The sequence below is a fragment of the Anas acuta genome, chromosome 2 (assembly GCF_963932015.1).
Source record: "Anas acuta chromosome 2, bAnaAcu1.1, whole genome shotgun sequence".
Taxonomy (NCBI): domain Eukaryota; kingdom Metazoa; phylum Chordata; class Aves; order Anseriformes; family Anatidae; genus Anas; species Anas acuta.
The window spans coordinates 46,591,807-46,613,906 of record NC_088980.1 but is presented as its reverse complement, the minus strand read 5'-3'; the positions used below and the strand labels follow the sequence as shown (position 1 = coordinate 46,613,906).

Sequence of the window (22,100 nt, the reverse complement as noted above, 5' to 3'; positions counted from 1 at the left end):
TTATAAGTTTCTAATTAAAGGATAGGATAATTGTATAGTTAGCATGTCCTGATTAGATTCTGACTTGTCCTTGTATTTCAGAAGCATGGCTGCAAATTACTACTAGGTTTTGCTTTGTTCTATATTTCTACAGATTCCAGTACGTTGAAAATGCTTATTTAAAATCTGCCTACTTTAACGTATGGGTAAAGAGGAAAGGTCATTGGTGCTTCTTCATTTTTCTTGGTTTAAAGTTCTATTAAAGGTTTTTTTAAAGTGAGGGGTTTTCTCTCGTGTACATGTTGTTCTGTACATACATGTGCTTTTTTGGGGTTTATGAAAGTTTTTTCATCTAGCTTTGTTAAGTTTTGTATCCTCCATCCATTGCTGTGTTAAACTTTTCCTGGTAAGTCTGAAAAAGTTTGAACAATGGAGCAAGAATTTTGAAAGTTAGCATCCAGCTGTTCAAAATGTATTATGCTCTAATTTCTTTTAATAGGAATAAATTCTTTGTGCACTACTTTTACTCTCTGCTTCTCTGGGTGCCTTTATATACAAGTGCAAGAGCTACAGTGAAAGCTGTGGCGTGGGTTTAGAGCTACTCTCAGTACCTGCCACTACAGGTGTTCTTTCTATAGCAGAGTACGAAAGACAATGAAGAATATGTTTGCGCTGTAAGAAGGAAGGAAATAGCTGATTTAGTTTCATTTCTAGTTTGTTATGCTGAGTTTTCAAAACATTGTGTGTTCTAGGACAGAGATTGGGTTTTGCTTTTGGCTTTGCAGGGAAGCACTGGCTAGAGTTGGATTGTACTAACACTATATGGAGAATAGCCATGCTTGGGGAATATCACAAGATGGTTGAGTGGTGTGCCAATACATCACTGACCCACACTTATCGGGCAGTCTGATAATTTCTTTTATTTCTACAAGAAAAATACCCCTTCTGGTAAATAGTAACCCCCTTGACCTTAGGAATAGAGTTGCCTCTTTATATACTGGTACTCATGGCTTAACTCAGTACCTTAACCATTGCCATCTCTTGCCTAGCTGCTATCAGCTTCTTGTGTCTTGTATCAGCACAGTCAACTGAAGCCAGCACTGAGATGATGTCTCGTGGATCTCTCCAGATGTATATCCCTACCCAAAAGGCCTACCTAAGCCAAAGTTCTGGTGCACTACCAGTAACAGTCCTCTGTACTGAGCTGTGAAGCTACATAATCTACTATTATTGTTTTGAGGCATTCTGCTTCTTGTAAACTACACTTTCTGGAGTTAACATATGTCTTAAATTTTGAACTAACCACCACGTTAAGATGTTAAGTTCAAATTATCTCCCTGATTTGTTATTTCTACTCATTTTACCATAATTACGGTTTCTTATGTCACCTTGAATAATTGCTTTCCCTCATTGGTATGTATATCCCTCAAGAAGATGGTTGTCCCATGCCCCATTGATTTGTCTACTTATTTATTTATTTATTTTATTCAAGACCTACATGTTTATCTCTCTTAATAATCCTTCAAAAATCAATGCGAGCTAAACTTGAAAATGTCAAAAACTTAGAATCAATTTTTCCCTTCTGTAATTATGATTTAGTCTGTCACTTAGGGCATAGCAAAGCAAGTGTAGAAAACCTAGGTTGCATGTAAATGAAACTTCAGAGATTTTCAGAATGTGAAAGAAGAAATAATTACAAATTCTGTCAGGCAGAAAACATTGCAAATATGGAGAATTCAATATTTAATCCTGTGATCAGTCTGCCGTTAATTGATCAATAAGAGGAAAATAAATTGAGCATTTAGTCTGCTGCTTGGCAGCTTCATGTTTAAAAGTTAATTACACTTAGCTTTTTGTCTAATGTTTCTCCACTTGAATATAAATCTAATTTGATTATTATACTGAAACTTGCAGCTATTGTAGACTACATGAAATACATTCTATTTTTATCTAGTGGTTATACTGAAAAAAAATTTTGTAATGCTTACTGGCATTTCAAATGACTTCAGTGTGGACTTTCAGAAACTTTTTCAAACTCCAAAATTAAAAAAAAAAAAAAAAAAAAAAGAAAACAAACAAACAAACAACAACAAAACACTTCTAAAGGTTTGTTAGCCAGCCTAATCAGCACTACAAATGAATAACCTAATTTTCTCCTTCATTACATGGGCTTCCGTAACACTTAGCATAGTATTGCATTTGTGCTGGCAGCAAAATCAGAGGGCTCAGCTTACGAGTGATAACTTCCTGGAAGCTGAATGAGCTTTCTGGCTTTTTGGACAGCTGGAATGATTGTATTACCTTGTCAATACCTATAAAAAGGAGTTTCATGTCTCTGTAGATCCTGGATTTAGATCCTAGATGTAGGCCCTTCGGTCTTCTCTGCACCCTATCAGACTGCTGAGAGGTTTTTTTGTTTGTTTGTTTGTTTGTTTTTGTTTGTTTTCTGGTGACAGGCTTCTTCATTATAGTGTAACCGGAAAAAAATTATAATTGGTTATCATCTTCAGGATGTCTGGAGTTCACTGTTGAATGGCCAGTTAGTCATGTGAAAACATGAAGAGGACAAATATGGAGCCTCAGTGCACATGGATGAATGAGATGATCTTTTCTAGGTCCTTTCTGTCCACTGGCGCTAAGGCTGAGCCTTGACTTCAGTTTCAGAGCACGTGAAGATATTTGCCAATGAATAATGAAAATGACTGCAGAAGAATGATAATCCTGCAGACTGTGCAGAATTTTATTTTGCATTTCTTAGGAATACAGTTCTAGGCAGTTCTATGGTCAGGGTGGGAAGGTTTATGTCCTGTGCTGTGTAACGTATTGCTGTGTTTGTATCTGAAATGTTATCTCTGAAGTATATATGAAGGATCCTGTTCCACAAAGCTACCTTAAACAAACAAACAAACAAAAAAAGAGAATATATTGTCATAAGCACAGAACTTCAAAATAGGGATTTAGTTTCTCAGCAGTTCGAATAGACTAAGATGAACTGAAAATACATTGTTTTTTTTTAAAATATTTTCCCCTAGATATAAGGACAAAAATTTTGCCCCGAGCCAAAATATGTTTTCATTTAAACTGTGCATATTTCCTAATAAGAACAGTATAGCAAAAATAGCAGGTTTAATAGTGATGTTTTGCTTTTACATTTTGTTTAATGTTTGTAAAATTATTGTCCCCATAGTTCCCAGTGGTGCTTCCTGTATAGCATACTCTGTAATCATATTACCGATGTAATGAACATCTATCTCTTATCGTAATAAACTCTCTTTGTGTTTAACCTCATTAATGCACTGAAATAGTGTCCCCTCCGGGTAATCCAGACAGTTTCATTGTAGCTCTAAAATTAGATGCTGTAACAACTCCAATGGTGTGAAAACTGCCACTTCAGCTGAAATGATCACACATTTCTTGCAATGGTTTGCAATTCATGAACAGGCTGCAAGTGGGCTCATAACGCAGGTATTTTTGACAACAGACTACAAAAATATAGATGTGTAATAACAAGAAACCTGCTTTTCACCCTGTTAACCTTAAAATACACAGAGCAGGTTCTGTTTAGAAATGAAGTAGAATTGTACACTACAAGCCTGTTAACAGGAGGTTATACCTTGGCCATAAAAATTAAGTAAAAGCAGTGCAAATTCATTGCACAAAATCTTGTCTTGAAGCATTATTTAAAAATTTTGAACTGAAAAATCATTCTACAGTTCTGAGTTGTAGAATGGCAAAAATTATGAATTTGGCTGTTCCTTAATTTATTTTAGGATGCTTTTTTTTTTTTTTTTTTTTCTTTAAGTTATATGTAACCCGGAATATTAAAAACTGCATGGAGAAAGACAGAGAGCAGAAACATCCTTGCTGAAAGACTGAATTCATAATCCTCTCTAAGACTGATAAAAAGTGAAAAGAAATTAAAGGCAATTAGAGTTCTTTCCGCTAATTATGAAATATTAGGGGGCAGATCTTTTCTTAAAGAGTTAGAACTCCAGTTTTTCTTGGGTGTCTCATCAACTGAAAGAATAAAAACTTAAGTATATGCTGTCATGAAAAACTCTAAATGCATTAGACTTGAAATATATTTCTTCATATCAAATTGAATTGTTATGAGTAGAAATATGAGAATATTATTCCAGCTGATTAACAGATGGACCATCCATCTATATTCTTTTGCCTAGCAATATGATTCTAGCCTTTCTGTTCCTATTACACATGAGATACTATTTACTTGAAAACTGAATTTTCATTCTGTGGTTTGCTACCTTTATTTATTATATTTTCAGTCATTGCTTTTGTTCATGCCTACAATTTTCTTCAGATCTGCTTTTTATTACCGTTAATGGAAGTACTAACACAGACTGGCAGCCAGTTCTAAATTTCAGGGTACCAGCTTATGAAACAACATCTAAATTACTATTTGTCAGTAGTGAAACAGCAAAATGGTGAGAGCTCTGAGTATGTATGCATAAGCATTTTTCTCTGTAGAGGGACATTGCTGAGAATTCCTCTTACACTTTAATTATTGATGGGTTAGACTGCAGGCTAATGATTCTCAGACCCTCCAAAGAAAATCCTGTCTTTCCTATTCCCAACTTGTTTTCTTTTTCTCCCGAAGTCTGTGCTGTTATCATTTAACTCCACAATTTTCCAGGATGACAGCAACTTGCTCCCCAAACTATAGGTAACACTGAAGCTCAAAGGGTCTGTGGTGTAGCAGAAGAGCCTGCAGGGGATGAAGGACTTGGGCATTTGTGATAGAATAGCACAATGCCACTGCTTGCAAGTACTGTGAACCCTGGCATGATACTGGTGGCTGGGTTTGGAGGATGGTTGCCAAATACTGGGTGGAGGTTTTCACAATCAATCAATCAATCAATCAATCTTTTTTATTTATTTATTTATATATATATTTTTTATTATTATTTTTTGAGGGGGGAGGGGAGGGGAAGGGGAAGGTTTCTGGGGAAAGGACAGCAGCTACAACAGTAAAAGGTTGGGCATACCAGGAAGAGGCAAGTCAAGCCATCAGCCAAAGCTCAGCTCCTCCTGATCTTGGCACTGTCTCACTAACCGGGGACTCCGGCTGTAGACAGCCTTGTGGTGAGACAGCTTGCTGTGTAGATTCCTCGGGAATAACACTGAACGGGCTGGTGTGCCCTCCTGGTCTCCGGAAGAGCTACAAAGGACATGGTGCTTTCTGTGTTTCTTCATGCAAGATTGCTGTAGGGGCAGTCCTCTGCAGAGACTAACACCTTTCCTTTCCTCAGTTTGATGTTTTAGTAAGCATCTCAGAAAAAGACCTTGAGAATTGTCTCACTTCCAAGTATGGCTACTGAGATTTTTGATTATGCGTAGGATTTTGTGCTTATGGAAATCAGGAAACCGGTCTCTGCTGTAGCACCAGGGCAGATACATACCTGTTCAAATGTTCACTGATTTTTATTTAGTTATTTAGCCACAATTGAAAACTGAATGTAGTTCATGTGCTATGATTTCAGGGAGTGGTTGCTTTACCTGTCTGCACTCATCTGGTAACAAACTGTAAGTTAGACAGTGCTGCATATGAAAGGGATAATAGATGTATGTTAAAGTAATGTAATCTTTCCTTCCTTTAACTAATAGTGTTTTTTATTTTTCATTGAAGGAAGTAAAAGTCAACTCAGAGCTTCCAGTGAGATCAGTGGATTTTTTTTTTTTTGATTTGATAAGGAAGATATAGAGAGAGCTATAAAGCTTGTTACTCTTCGTTGCTTTTCTTCCTTTTTAACCTTGCTATTTATGTTGATGATGTTATTATATAACTCTGGATATTGAAAAGAATGAAATATATGGAATATAGACTGGAATGAAGAGAAAAAATATAGCAAAGCCGTGCAAGAAATAGCTGCTATGGTCCTGTCACTGGCATAGCATTAGGTCAAGTAGAATGTGATATGTCTTGGGGCTATGTATTCAGCACTTACATCTCAGTTCAGTCTGTTTTAAACAGCCAGCTCTGTGAAGCTAATGGAAAGCAGGTTCAAATTTGCATGCAGATCCCTGGGGACCTGCAGCTCAGATATTTAAGAAGTATGTGTCTGATGGTATGTTTCCAGATTACTTTAAAGTAACTGGAAGGGTTTAAAATGAAAAAAACTTGGGAAGTTCATACTTAAGATAAAACAAGTAATTATTATTGCAATAGGTAGGGATATATGTGTGTGTGTGTATATATATATATATATATATATATATATATATACACATTGTTGGACAGATTATTTGTTTGCTTTTAATTGTCAGTAAGGATAGTCTGTTAACCATACTGTAATATAGCTACTTTGTGATTAGTATTTTTGGAATTAAGAAACCGTGTAGGAGTTACAGAAGTGTGAAAACATTATATACCTTACTTGTAAGATCACCACTGGTATGTTTTGTTCAGGTTGTAGTTTGTAAGGCCAGAAAAGGCTATTGTGGTCAGTCAGTCAGTCTTTTGTAACACAAAACTTATGACTCTCCTAAATTAATTCCTCTTTATAGTAAAGGGTTTTGTTGTTGTTATTTAGAAGAAAAAAGAAAAAAAAACCTATTGTGATATATAAATTGTCTATGATGGAGAATCTGTTCTGAGGAAGCTGTTTCAGTGGTTAATTGCCCTTAATAATGGGAAAAAAAAAAAAAAAAAAAAAAGAAAGAAAATCAAATTAGATCTTCCTTCTTATCTAAATTGCTTTAGATAAAGTTTTGAGCCAACATCTCATACCAGTCCTTTTTCAGGTATAGAAATTAAGCTGTCCTCATCTTCTTTTTTCTCACATGGAACAAAAGAATATGATCAAGTGCCCTTTAGCCCTCCCTTTGATAAACTATATAGATTGAATTCCTTCTGTCTTTCAATGTTATGTTTTCCAATCTATCATCCTCTTGACTGTTCCCAAGAAGTCTCTGATTTTTTCACTGACTCTCAAGAGTAGTATGCGCCAAAAGTAAGCGTTGCATTCCGGTTGTTATTCCAACAATGACAAATACAAGCTCAATATAACCTCTCTGCTTGTGATTTCCAGATTGTACTTTAAAGAAAAATATAAATTATTTTGATAGTTTTCTCATACTGCCATAAGGTCATTTAAAGATAAGTATTAGCCATATCGCCAAATCTTTTCCATGATTTTGTTTCCCAGGAAAGAGTTCCTTCATCCCATTGCTAGGGCCCGCTCAAGTGTCCACTCTTTAAAGCAGTATAGATAAGCTGGAATTTAGAAAAGAGCTCCAAAAATATTTTAAATCTGTAAAACATACTTTCTAATGTGGTTCAGTTAAAATCCATTACATACCCTGTACTCTACCTCAACCAGGAGCTGTGGACTTGACTTAGAAATAATTAAATGAAGTTTTATGGTGTGCATTATGCAGAAGATTAGACATCATGGCTATAATGATACTTTCGGATCATACTCTTTCTATTTTAAAGCTAAATATATGGTCTGAAAATAACAAAATTGGGAGCAATGTTTTCAGTGCTTTTATGATGTCTCTATAGATGTGCTATTTGATATGATCATAACTGAGACATAGTTGTACTGCTGCTTAAGAATAGATATATTTTAGTTATATTTTCAACACTTTATTCAGCCTAGTTTAATGGAATTTTGAGTCAATCAACTAGAAACAATTCTTTCCTGCCACAGTGTTAATGTTAACATTCTTCTGAATTCCCAGTGAAAACGCACTTTTTCTGAAACTGGAATTTGATTTTTGTTTGTTCATTTTTAGCTTCCCAGTGAAGATATTGAAATATTTGAGAACGCCTCACAGTGCTTATCATTGCTGGTTCAGCTGTATGGAGGGAACAGTCAGGACAGCATGTCTCCAGAAAACATGGACAGCTTCGCTGAAGTGCTGAAATCCAAAAAAGATACACGACAACTGAAGCTTTTGTTGAGGATCATAAAGAGACTGGTGAGTCAGCTTCTAAACATTTGAAAATTCCTTGTTGTTTTTTGTATCGTTGGATAATTTTTTTTTAGCTATAATTTGCCTTTTAAAGTTAAAAAAAAATGTGTATAAAGGAATTTTAAAAACAAAATATGTGAAGTTAAATTTCCTGTCTTTAACTTTCAATTAATTTCTCTGGAGAAGATAGGCTTCTGTTTTTAAAACTTCTTACAAAACAGTTGTTGAATTTTTCCTATTTCAGTTACCTGTTCACCTATTGAAATAGCTTGTGTTATTTATATATTTGTTTTAGTACTTCAGCTTCATGAAGTATTGGGGCAGTTTTATGAACGCCTTCTCAAAGAAATAACCTTGTAGCATTAAATAGCTGTTCAGAAGCATAGTACTTGATATAATGGTAAATAAAGTACCATTTTATACTTGAAATAGGTTTGTACATTGGCTGTTGACTCCTCATTCTCACCAAGTGATAGGGACTACTTCTGTTAGAGTGGTTTTAGAATAGCAAGTCAATCAGGAGGAATCATACATGGGCTAGTCTGCTGATGTTATTGATGTGTAGGAGTTTTAGTTCTGTCAAGCTATGTCATGGTGGAATGACAGTAGCATTGTTTTTCTCAAGTAGCTTAGATAGAAAACCTTCTGTATCTGTGAAATTCTTTTAAATAATACTATGCTTTTTATCTCAGTCTCTTGATAGAAGTTTTGCCTCCACTATCACCTCACAGTGCTTGATTATTTCACCCTTTATTCTCCAAGAGCAGGAGTTTTCAATTAAAAGAGGGTAAATTCCCCAGTATAATCAGGAGAAGGCACTTGAATTTTGCAATTGTAGTGCTGGCTACTAGAATAAGGCCATAATCAATGGCAGCAGAAGTCATCTTATAGAGTTAAGAGGAAGTCACCTTTTTATAGGGCTTTTAGAGTTGTTCCCGTCTTCTTTCTCCTATTTTATTTAAATCACAAGAAAGTAAAAGCTATACCCTTCTTCCTCATTTTGCTCAGCCCTATTTTTCCCTAGAAGAAACAGGAATATAAGAAATTGAAGTGACATTTAGAATTCAAAATTTCTCTCATTCTTGACATGTCCTGACACATCAGAATTTACTCATCTCCTTTGTTTTATGCTGCTCTTCTTAAAAAGAGAATTCTAACATATATTTTTTTATTTTTATTTATTTTTTTAAGATTTAAGGTTAATTTTTAATTTTTTATGTAATTGTTGCACTGCCTAGAACTGTTTTTTGTTTGTTTGTTTTTTGTTTTGTTTTGTTTTGCTTTTCCACAGGACAAGTAAGAGGAAAGAGGCAACACTGTGAGGAAAGGAAAGAGAAAGGAGGCTGCAATATATATATCTAGATTATTTCATTTTAACATAGCTACAGAATGGTTTTCTTTCCCTCCATTTTGAAGACTATGATTCAGAAGTTGACCTGGCACACAGGATATGTAGCACAGAAATTTCTAATGAATATCTTAAGAGACCAAAGCTATGCTATCACCTTTTGAATCTTAGAAGTTCCTATACTTTTTAGATATCTCCTTCGTATGCCAGTGCTGCTGGTACTTGTTATTTATATCAGGTACAGATTTTCTGTAATTATTTTAATAAGATCATAGGATTTCTTTTGAAAGCAAGGTTCATAGATAATTTGACAGATTATTTAATAAATCTTGAATTATTTCTCCAAACCTTAAAAAGTTCTGTTCAGAGGAGATGATTATCTTGTCAAAATTGTCGTAATCATGAAAGACATTGAAATATAATGATATCTATTCAACAAGAATGCAGCCCACACCATCTGTTCATGCTAAATTTTAAAACCTTGAACAGCGTTTTTCATTTTTTTCATAAATTGCTCATATCTGAGCAATATTTTATTAGGGGGATGACTAAGTGCATGGATTTCCATTCTTGCCAATCAGTGCTTGTTCAGGGCATCTTTCTGATATGTGATCCCAGTAACTTCATTATTAGAGACCACAGGCATTGCTTCCGTAAGACAGGAATGTGTAAAAAAAAAAAAAATTCAATGTGTTTATGGTATAGGTGCCTTTATTACATGCTTTTCTGGAAATAAGTAAATGGTATAGCAGTAGGACTAGCTAGTCTTTGTCCAGGAGTTTCATATATGTCCAGTTAGTCAATGGAGATCTATATCCTGATGTGAGAATCTTCAATTTACAATCATGTCAGAGAAATTGTCAACATACGAGATGGCCTTATCTTGATGAAGTGGTAACTTTATATGGCATTTGAATTTAATATTATTTATTTATGAAGTTTTACCTTCAGTAGATGGAAATATTTTTTTTTGGACAAAATTGTTGTGTTTGTTTTTAACGTGGTCATTTCTCATTATCAGCTTTGTCCAGCAAGTTGACTGCAGGGCAATATAAATTTCTTGCAGCACTTTCTTCACTGATCTTAGTCTTACAATTTTGTTGCATTAATTTCTTAAAACAAACATAGATCATAGGCCAGACAGGGGCAAGAAGAATGCAATCATCATGAACAGCCCCTTTTTCATGGCTTCATTTTCATTGAATCATTTAGGTTTGAAAAGACCTTCAAGATCACCCAGCCCAACCATCAGCCTGACACTACAAGTCCACGGTTAAACCACATCCCTAAGCACTACACCCACAAATTTCTTTAATACCTGCTTCCCAGGCCAATCTTTTCCAATGTCAAACCACTTTTTCCTCAAAGAAATTCTTCCTGATATCCAATTTAAACCTACCCTGGTGCAACTTGAGGCCACTTCTTCGAGTCCTGTCACTTGTCACCTGAGAAAAGAGAAGACACTCACCTTGCTGCAGCTTCCTGAGTTGTAGAGACTGATACAATCTCCTCCCCATCTTCTTTTCTCTAGACTAAACAACCCCAGTTCCCTCAGCACCTTCTTGTATATCCTTTTTTTTTTTTTTTTTTCAATCCCTCCACTAGCTTGATTGCTCTTCTTTGAATGTGTTTCAGCAACTCAGGTCTCGTTTTCAGTGAGGAGCCCCAAACCAAACATAGCACTGGAGGTGTGGTCTCACCAGCACTGAGTACTGAAGAGCAATTGCTTCCCTAGTCCTGCTGACCACACAATTTCTGATGCGTGCAAGGACTGCGTCGGTCTTGGTTACCTGGGCACACCGCTGGCTCATTGAGCAGGTTGTCGACCAGCACCCCCAGCTCCTTTTCTGCTAGCAATTTCCCAGCTGCTCTTCCCCAGGCCTGTACCACTGCATGGGGTTGTTATGACCCAAGTGCAGCACCCAGCACTTAGCCTTGTTGAATCCCATACAGCCAGACACAGCCCATTGATCCAGACTGTCCAGATCCTTCTGCAGAGCCTTTCTGCCCTCAGGTACATCAACACTCCTGCCCAACTTGGTGTCATCTGCGAACACGCCAACGGTGCACTCAATTTCCTCCTCAAGAGTGCCAATAAAGATGTCAAACAGAACTGGCCCCAGTGCTGAGCCCTGGGGAACATGACAGGCTGCCAACCAGATTCAACTCCATTCACAAAAGCCTTTTAGGCCCATCCATCCCGCCAGTTTTTCACATAGTGATCAGACCTGCCTTTTAATAACCCATGCAGTGGGTTTCTGTGTCTGATCACCTCGGTGTTCTGTATGTGCCATGTAATGGCATTCAAGATTTTCTGCTCCGTGACCTTCCCTGGCACCAAGGTCAGACTGGTAGGCCTGTAGTTCCCTGGATCTTCCTTCCTGGTGTTCTTGTAGATGGGCACCACATTCCAGTCAGCTGGAACCTCCCCAGTTAGCCAGGACTGCTGGTAAATTATTGAAAGTGGCCTGGCAAATGCTTCCACCAAGGCACCTGACAGCTTCTTCAGCACCCTTGGGTGGATCCCAACCAGCACCATAGATTGCTGTGTATTCAAGTAGTGATTTTGCTGTAAAAAGAAATTACTATGAGTGAAAACCAGAAAAAAAAAATGTGCTTTGAGATGACTTTTTAAACTGTATAAATAAGGATCATTTAAAAATGTTTGGCTCTGTCAGGTCCAGGCTAACTAGTCTTTTTCAGGGATGTTCTCTCATGGGCATCGATACAACGGACAGAAATTGAATAAAATTATTGAAGCAAAGAAAAAAATTTATTTTTTCTTTCAGTCCTTTTACTAGCACTCTTATTCTGGTTGCTTTGTCTGGGGTTAAATAATACTGCTATTCAGGTACTCCCTTTTAGTGGCATCTGTGTAACTGAACAGTGATGTCGGAAGAGTGCTCTTGTTCCGTCTTTTAGTTCTGGAAGCGTCTCCTACCACCCTTCATGGAAATCACTATCTGACCACTTCATCTTTTCTGTGAGGTTATAATGTATCTTGTTACAGTTCAGTAAATCATCTGCATTTGAGTACTTCTTTGTGAAGTGGAAGAGATTTTCATTTGGGAAGCAAATAGTTCAATTTTTGCCTACCTTACTCAGAAGATTTTAATTTCTTTTTCCCCAGAGAAAAAAAAAAACTAACTGCCAGCTCAAATTACCATCTAGTATGTAATGTAAAGGCAAGCAATTATCATTAGCATTTTTATAGAACTAGCCAATGCCTTCCCACTGGACAGATAATCACTGTAGGCTTACAGCTGGATACTGACAAATAAAATACTTCATCTTTCAAAACAAGGGAAGACTCTTCTATATTTCATCTGGTAATAAGGAAAAATTCCTCTGAGAAAAATGAATAAGCATCAGGCTCTAACAGACAGTTCTCCAGTCACTGTGGAGAGTGAACTTTTGTTCTGTGACTTTTACCTTAAGTACATGTCAGAAAGTATACTTGAATTCTACTTAATTCACTTTTTTTTTTTCCAATCTTCTTTCTAGAACCTGATTTTCACTAATTTTTGTATCATAACTGTTAAAAAGTAGTTCATCCTTCATTTTTGAGCAACTAAGTTATTTAAGAAATCATCTGAAAGTCAAGTACCCTGTGGAGATATGTATGAGGATTTCTCGAATTGTATTAGGCTGTATAGTAAATGTGCAAAGGCTAGATCAATGGTACTTGAACAGCAACAGAGGTCCATAACTTTCAATAATTCTATTGTAGGGCTATTGAACACTGATTTGCTCTCTTTACCAGACTGTGCCCCAGCAACAGCATCATTCTGTGTCTGCAAGCAGATTTACTTTCCTGTTTCCAGTGAACTCTGCAGCCTGGTTAACCAGTAGTCACTATGTCTAAAATATCATTCATACATCCCTAAATAGTTCTGTCGCTAGGTTAGCAATGGCATCATTCTGAGTTTTATACAGAGATTTGCTGAGTTCACATCTGAATCTGTATTTGTATATTAAATCATATATGTATAGATACATAAATAATGTGTGTGTATATATGTATATACACACATACATACAACAAATATAATTACTGTGATAGTCCCCAGACGAGGTCCCCACTATCTTAATCAGTGATTATGCATTATGAGGAAAGATACTTAGAGCTCGAAGACAGATACAGTCTGGGTAGCACAGATGTTTGATTTAGGATAGCTACTCTGCAATCCCTCTGAAAGTCAAATTTCCTACTGGAGATTTCCTCCTTAGTAGACTGCTGCAAATACATCTACCTGGAGCTCTTCTCAGAGAAGGGGAAGCAAAATCCTGAGATTTATAATGTCCCTTTTACATCTTCAGCTCTAAGTATTCTACGCCACAAGGAGGTGCTTGTGCAGCAATTCCCCGCAGTCTTTTTCGAGAGTTTTATGAAGCTAAGTGAACCTGTTGGCACATCTGCTGTGAGAGTGTAGTTTTCTCAAGTAGTCTGGTAGCTGCAGAAAAACTTCTTACGCATCTTTCTCGCAATCTGAATCTTTTAAGTGTGCCTTTATTTAATTTAGTTACTAAGATAATCCATAATATTCCATTGCTCTAAGGGATGATTTTGTAACAGAGATGCTTGTTAGATTCTGAATACAATACTCACTTGTGGCTCATTGACATGTATAAGTATGCTCACTATAAAAGCACCTGCTGTTAATGGTTTGTTTGTTTGTTTGTTTTTTACAATCTGGATGATTCTTATACAATTTCTAGCCTTAACTAGTACCTCTTATTTTCCAGTTGTTACTGAGCTTGCATCTCTTTTTATAGACCATCTTCTGTTGTTTTCAGTCTGTAATAGAATAACATCCTTGGGTAGGATGATGCATTTTATTAGACATAAACAACTAAAGATTCCCCCAAGATTAAAACACGAATCTACTTTAAGACACGTTATGCTCATCATAAAAAGGAGGGGTTTCTTAAAATACTCATAAGCAGATAGATGGAAAGGGTAATGCCACTTCATTTCTTTATTTCTTCCCTCAGCCTTGAGAGGCTCCCTCTGTTTACAGACCCCACACAGGCCCTGGTGTAATAGGTACGGACAGGTTTTAATGAAATTTGAGAGCATCTCCAGAGATCACAGATAGGGAGGCCGTTCGCACAGTGCTGTTGCTTGGCAACCTTAAGCCATCACATTTGCAGGCTCAGAAATAAGGGATGGACCGCTCGCCTGGCAGCCCCGTGTGGCAGCCAGCCCCTCCCGGGGTGCTCCCTGAGAGCCCCGGGGTGGTGAGGCAGGCCTCACACACCTTGGCTTTTAATCTAGTTGCAAAGTAGGTTTTGAAATACAGCTTTGTGAATTTTGCCTATGCGTTGACTGATTTAAAATGTAATGAAACTGCTTAAAAAGAAACCCAAGAAGTTAACCAGAGATGCATGTACTGTAACAAGCAACACGGAAATTTGGGAATCGGAATTGCTAGGCCAGGCTGTCCCATGTCCTTTGGTCAAGGAGCTATACATTGAGCTTACAGCTTAGAGTTAAGGAAATCTGGTTTAAATTAGTCAGAAGATGAATGCAGCTAATCATAACTGCTGTAATACAATTCAAACAGCAATTAAACTATGATTTAAATAGAGCTAGTATAGTATAATTTAAACAAATTTAGCATTTGGCAGGCCTAGTTCTCTCTTGTGGTGCAGTGCCTTTGCTGCACTTTATTGTTTACAGCACAGAGAATCAAACTAATATTGACCAATTTATCCAAATAATTCATTTTTTTTCTCTCTCTCTTTTATTTTTTTAAGTCCCTTAAGCTGTATTTTCAACTTTGTGTTCAATTTATAATATTTTACGTGCTCTACCAAATTCCCATGTAAATGAAATATTGTACATTCATCATTAAACCCTTGTGGAAGAATTTTTTAAGCTTAATAAAATATTTTCAATAGCAATTGTAAAGAAAATATTTAGTCAATGAAAGTATGATTTTGAATAGTCAAAGCTTAATAGTATTTCATTTTGTTCTCAGACATTTTACAAGCAATTCAAATTCCTAAGATATGAATTATTATTTTTTGTTCATTTACTTGGTATTAAGAATAACATAGCTTTTCAAAAATTAATTAAAGTACAGTATGAAAATGTTATTTGTATGTCTTGTAATGTACAGGATTTCCAGATGTGAGGTGGATATTGTAGCTGATTGTCACTTGAGATCCCATGGCATTCTTCATAGTATAGATGGTTAATTTTAACTTGACTAATTACTTTCTGTGTATTGAAATCCAAGACACACATTTTCATTGGATATGTTTGATATGATTTTTCATTTTTCATCCCGGATGGTTAGATACTGTTTCAGCGTAGAGGCGTATGTATGCTTACGTTCTGTGTGCAAGGTTTATTTAGCTTGTGAAGGGCTAAATGGAGGCTTCTTTATACTCTGTGCATCTCATTGATCAGGCTCTGGATATCAGGAAAAGGTTTTTCACTGAGAGGGTGGTCAGGTACTGGAACAGGCTCCCCAGGGAAATGGTCACAGCACCGAGCCTCTCAGAGTTCAAGAAGTGTTTGGGCAACACTCTCAGACACGTGGTCTGATTTTTATTTTTATTTTTTGGGTGGTCCTTTGGGGACCCAGGAGTTGGACTCAACGATCTGTGTGGGTCCCTTCCAACTCAGATATTCTGTGATTCTATGGAATGTTTTCAGGATGGTGAGAAAAAGTGTAATATTATTAGCACCATTGTTGACTTTCTCTTTTTTTGAAATTTGCATCCTGTGGTTTGTATTGGAAAAGAGTCAAGAATATTTTGGTATTTAGATTTTGCATTTAGATAGGGTACTGTGAGAATTTTGATAGGTATTTTCTATTTCTGATTAGTCTTCCTTTGAATTTTACTGTATCCTTCTGTTAGGTGGACGAATTTTTAAGCACAGTGTTCTGTAGTTATATAATCATAGGGTATTTTTCAGTACTTATCCTTCTGTCTTGTGAAATTAAACAGGACAGGTAGCCCTGAGTGGCAAGTCTCAGTCACCTATGCAGTCCCTGGAACTCTTAATTCTTATCTTCCACTGTCTTGTCACTTTTGATCCTGTCCAGAAGTTCTGTGCCTGATACCAGATTGCAGAAAACTTCGCTTTTTTTTTTTTTTTTTCTGGACCCAAAGCACTAGATGGTACAAGAATGCTCTGATTATTTCATTTTATAGAAAAGCAAGCTTGTCCAGGCTTATAGGATCACCTTTTTCTGGCTTATCAGAATCCTCTTCTGCTTTGTGAATCTTGTACCAACTACACTTGCTCTAATTCCCTTTTCTTTGGTATAACTTGTGTCCCTACGTGTGTGTATAACCATAAATACAGTGTGTGTATTTTCTTTTTGTATGTGACTTGTGGTATTCTCAACTCTGAGTGTTAAGAAATTTTTAACTGTGAGAATTAAAATTTTATTTTAACTTTTGGATCTAAGCCGAGACTTTCTTTTTACAGCTGATGACTAGACTCCACAGGGCTGTTCAGTTAAAAATACTAGGTTTCATATAACCTGTGGTAAAATCAGAAAATTAAGTACTGATGTATAAAATCAGATAATGAGGATTTTTTCTTTAAATGAAATTAACTTACTGTATTTGGACGTATGTAGGAGTTTGTATAGCTTGGAAACTTTTGCTCAAATAAATTGTTACTGGGGCTTTGATGTGATTTAGGTCCACTTTTTTGCAGCTGGAGATATGTCTGGAATGTCCATGGTTATCTTAATCCAGATGTGCTGTTTTATTTTACATATTTACACCTCTGCAATGACTAATTTGCTGTCAATGTTTTTGCTTGGCCTGTGAAGTGTTTCCTCCTTATTGAGGAAATAAGTGTAGTATTATCTGTAGTATTAGTCACCTACCCTCACAGGTTACTGTGATGCTTGATGTTTGCAAAATATTTAACGGTCCTCGGTTAAGGAGTAGTAAATATCACACAATGTTTTACTTACAGGGATTCAACCAACGCCGAGAAAATATGATTAAATTATCAAAAATATTTTCTCAGCTGGATTGCTAATACCAGGGACATGTATTTCTGGAGTCTGCAGCATTGATGGAAGTGTTCAAGCAGTAGTTACTACTGTTCTTGTTGTCATAACTGAATTGCATTACTGCCTATAGACAGGGACCTCATTGTGGTAGGCTCAAGCAAACATACTCAAATGTCATTTCTTGCTCCAGAGAACAATCCAGCTTGTTGCCTGTCTTGAAATAAGCTCAATAAATTGCTTGACACTTCCAAATCGAAAATAATTTGGCACAAAGATGAACATCATATATACAACAGATCCTTGGACAGTGTTCAGTTCCATGCAAGCAGGAATGGGAATTTAACTAGTTGCTCCTGACTATTAATACAGAAGTATCTTCATTTCATTACAATGGTAATTTTGACAGTATTTCGAAAATTGTTGGTCTTCATATCATCTTAATGTGAGGCTGTTACCAGAAACTGAAAGAGCTTTGAAAGGTTTTGGTTGCCTATATTGAAGATGAGATACAGGTATGCATAGAAACCAAGTTCAGTGTGACTTTTTGCAAAGTCTTATTGTGAGCCCTTCAACAAAATCTCCCTTTCATGTTGTATCTATTCACTTAACTCAGTCTCCTTGATGACAAACTTCCAGAGGTTGAAGTAGTCCATTACACTTCAATGTGTAACTAAAATTTTAATTACCATGTACCAGGAAGAAATCAAATGTAGAAATTAGATTCCTTACTGGGAAGGAGTGGTCCTTCTTTTGTCTTCTAAATGACCTAGCACAAGACCAGAGTCAAAGGGCTTGACGCATTCTCTTCATTAATCATCAGCACACTTCCTTGTTCTCCTTGACAATGTGGGACTCTGAGGCACATAAATTAGGCATAGGAGACATAGACCAGTAGGGCATTTCAGATATGGGTTGCCAGAGGGAAACCGTGAGTAAAAATATGACAAAGATACAACAAAAGCATGCTGGTCTTGATAATGAGACCAAGTGATATGACTGTCTGAGTACAAAGGAATGTAGCGTTTAACGACTTAAATCAAAGATGAAAACTATTTTAGAGATTTCAGTCATAACATACATGTGATGAAAGAAAACAAAACATGTAAGGTTTTCCCTGGGTATCTGGTAATGGTTGGTTGATATTTTCAACAGTAAGTGTATACTTTTCAAGTTCCTCAACAGAGGGCCCATGCTCACGTACTAATCCCTGGCAATGATAAGCATATCTGGGCTTTATGAACATGGTGCTGCACAATTTCAGATGAGTCCATGATTCATGTAAATGTTCTCAAACAAGGTTACGTTTAAAAATAGCATTTGTGTGCATTGAGGTTAGGCTTTCAGTAGATTTCTACCAGTAACTGCCCCCCCCCCTTCCCAGTTCAAACAGTGATTCAATCCAATATCTTCAGTGATGAAATCCCCACATTTTAAATTATGAAGACTCTACTAGTTAAACATTTATAAAGTGTCCAGTGCTGTCACTTCTTTAAACTATTAAAATGTAATGTTTTTATATGAACATCATTATAAATTTATAACAAATGTAATTTGTGGTGATGCAGTGTTCTATGGGCTGTGAATTACTGTCCTAAATTTCACACAGCAGATGCTTTCTCTGGGATATAATGCCTAGCTGATGAGTTCATATGATGAGAAGAATATCTCATAATTTACATACCAGCTCTCCTCTGCTTATACAGCTTGCTTTTTTAGTCCTTTCAGGAGGGATGTTAGGAGCAAAGAAGTTGTCTCACAATTCTCAGTCTTCTCAAAAGCAGATGATTACTTAAATCCTTTAATATCATTAAAAGTGTATCTCTTCCAGAGACAGGTCATAATCATTTAGAAATGGATCAACAGATACATGACATTTTGCAATATTAAATAGCTCTGATGATTTAAAATTCATTTTTAGCAAATATGCTGGTGTACGTAATTACAAGAGAGCTGTTGTAGAGTATAACCCCAGTATACATTGAAAGCTCAGAATAATGCTTTTGAAAGTGCATAATATTGCAGCTTATGGATAGAAATCTGATCTTTATGCTGTAAACCCATGGTATTTTTAATGAATAGACTTATTGAATATTAGAATTCCATCAGAAGATTAATAATATCAAAACTTGCTCCTACCTGTGCTAAACAAAACATTTGTGTTTTTTAATGCAACAGCTCAGCATTTCCATCTAAGTGCCAGCTTGGGGCTTTCTACCTGTGCCCTGGGCAGAACTCTGAACTTCTGCCACAGTCTACACAAATCAGATTAACTTTTTTCATTTTCTAACTCTAATCTTTTACAATAGAATAATTCCCACAGAAATGAGTATATTAATACATCTTCATACAGCTACTTTTCTTCAAAGTACTACCACTATTTAAATATGGCAGGAGGTAATTTTTAGCATATGTGATAAAATAACAAGCTTGTATTAAGCATAAAAGGAATCATTGTTTATAAAGATCTGGGTACTCTTTTGTCATTTTAAGCCATTAGTACAGTTTTTGTATTTGCAATATAAATGGAGATATATTCATGAAGTGGCACACAGCATTTATTTTCAAAGTCCATAACTATAAGATGGCTAAGAGTAATTTGTACCACATATATCAGTCGGATATGGGTGGCCCTGACTCTGCTAATGCAGCAATAATTCTTTTAGGTTGGTGAGGAAAATTCTTATTGCTGAAAAGCAAATTACAGCTGTCATTGAAAGACTTAAGAAATAATATGCCCGCAGGATTGCTTGAGTGGACTGTTGCTCCACTGAGGAGCTCTGATGACATCAGAGAAAGACGCTCTTGCAATTTATTCATGTAATTGGAATTCCAAGATGTAATATATATTGCATTTTGAAGGTGATGTTATTTAATAATGAATGATTTTATAGACTCTTCCAGTCTCTCTATCATGTCCTTACTGCTTCACCATTATATCTATTAGTACCCTTTGCTCCCCATGACTTTTTATTCTACTTTTCCACCTCCACTCATGTTTTTCATTCTTCTTTCGTCTCCTGAACCAGATGCTTCTGACCTGTCTTGAAGCTTACATTCTTTTTATTTCTAGATAAAACTGTAAAGCTTTGTGGGAAGTGATGTTGAAATCTGGAGGAGTTAAGATCTACTCTCATCTTAATTTTGACCACTGCAGGTTTCAACAAGATTGTCTTCCCCTTCTTGCAGCTTCAGAGTTTAATTTTGCATAAATATTTATGATCTCCAGAGTACATAATTACATTAGCATACTGTTATGTGTGTGTGTGTGTGTGTGTGCACTTTTTAGGCTTATATACTTTTCTGTAATCCTCTAACATTTTCTCATTAAATGATAACTTTTCTACTTTTAGTATTTCCATTTACATAATAGCTAAAAGTTTCTAAAATTGTTAGGGTTTGAAATGCCTTAATTTTCTGAATTCATTTGCAGAAATTCCAAAGGAAATATAGTTTCCTTGAAGGTACTAATTACTTGTTCCTGAATGTTGGGCCTACAAAAAGTTTCTCTGATTTAGCATCCCAAATCTTTAGCTACTTTGAGACCTAGCAAAAAATATTAATTTCTGTTAGAACAGTATTGAAACAAGAAACCAAAGAACTGACTGGGGAGCAGAAATTCTATAGAATTTGGTAGTCTGTAGAATGGTAATTAAGTTCTCTTTCAGTTGTACATTTCAAGAAGTTGAGATGTAGTGAAATCTAATGATGTGATATGAGACTAAACTATGTGGGAAACCTAACAGTCTTCCTAAAAACAAAGCTAACATTGCAAGCTAACCTTACATTTTTGTCTTTTGCTTATTCCCCTTTTAGCAAACTGTTTTGAATGGGTGATGAACCTAGTAATGATCTAATCAAGGTTTTGATCCACAAAGTTCAAATGTCTTTGAAAAGAGGCAAACCAAATTTCTCCATCTCTGCTAGAAAATTATAATCGAATCTCAATCTGCCAAGACTGTTTTATTCATCTCTTGCCTAATACCTTGTAGAATACTTCAGGAACTTTAAAAGTGATGAAACTTTTAGTTTGACTTGGATGAGAAAGTAGAATGCAAATGTAATAACTCATGACAGTGATTTAATGACTCTAGGACTTGTGGGAGTAAGGCAAGGTGCAGAGGACAGCGGCAAGATGTGGAGTGTAATGTGAAAGGAGCAGCATTGACTATTGCTGAATGCATGCGTGTGAGGAGGTGAAATAATGTCAGTAGACTATTAGAGATGTGAAATATAAAGCAGTACCTCAATACCATGGTAGTATCACAATTCTGAATGTGCGTAATTCCCAAACGATATGAAACACATCAGAGTTTGAGACTACTGAAATTACTGACTATAGGGTGATATGGATCTTCTGCTCTACTCTACACAGCCTGTCCCCAAAGTAGCATTGCTGTGGTCCAGCTCCCCACCCAGGCTAAGGGATTCAACTTGCAACCTTTCTGTTCAGAGAGGAAGGAAAGAGACTAGGATGTATTCACTTTTTGTGCACTTTTCTGTTCCTCTCCTCTCTGATGGACAGGGATGCTCCCTCCACTCCTCAGTAAAGAAGCTGGTTCAGAGCTGGACTTCTGTGTTATAATGCCCATAGCAGGGTTTGTGCTCTAGTGAAGTTTCATGCATTTAGGAATTGTGGAGAGAGAGAAGGGGCACCAAAGCTGCCATGTGTTATAGTGTCATCATTGGATGAGGTCATCGTAGGGACATTTTCTAGGCACAGTCACGTTGTTAGTGAGAGCAGAGAAGTTCTGGCAACCTTAATTGAACCCTTGTCCAGATTTCATAATAGCATATTTAGTGCTATCTTACTAATGTTATGATCTGAGATGCAAACACCCATCAAC

At 36.3% G+C, this 22,100-nt stretch overlaps 1 protein-coding gene across 4 annotated transcripts in view; it reads left to right on the top strand.

Annotated features, from left to right (window-relative positions):
• ULK4 (unc-51 like kinase 4) overlaps positions 1–22,100 on the top strand; it is a 246,775-nt gene that overhangs the window by 181,470 nt on the left and 43,205 nt on the right. For 3 of the 4 annotated variants that reach the window (XM_068674629.1, XM_068674627.1, XM_068674628.1), the window contains exon 35: positions 7,738–7,923. In XM_068674629.1, coding sequence (XP_068530730.1) covers positions 7,738–7,923 — 186 coding nt within the window. Of the gene's footprint in view, positions 1–7,737; positions 7,924–9,208; positions 9,917–22,100 lie in introns of those variants that run through there. The other variant, XM_068674630.1, reaches the window with a different exon arrangement.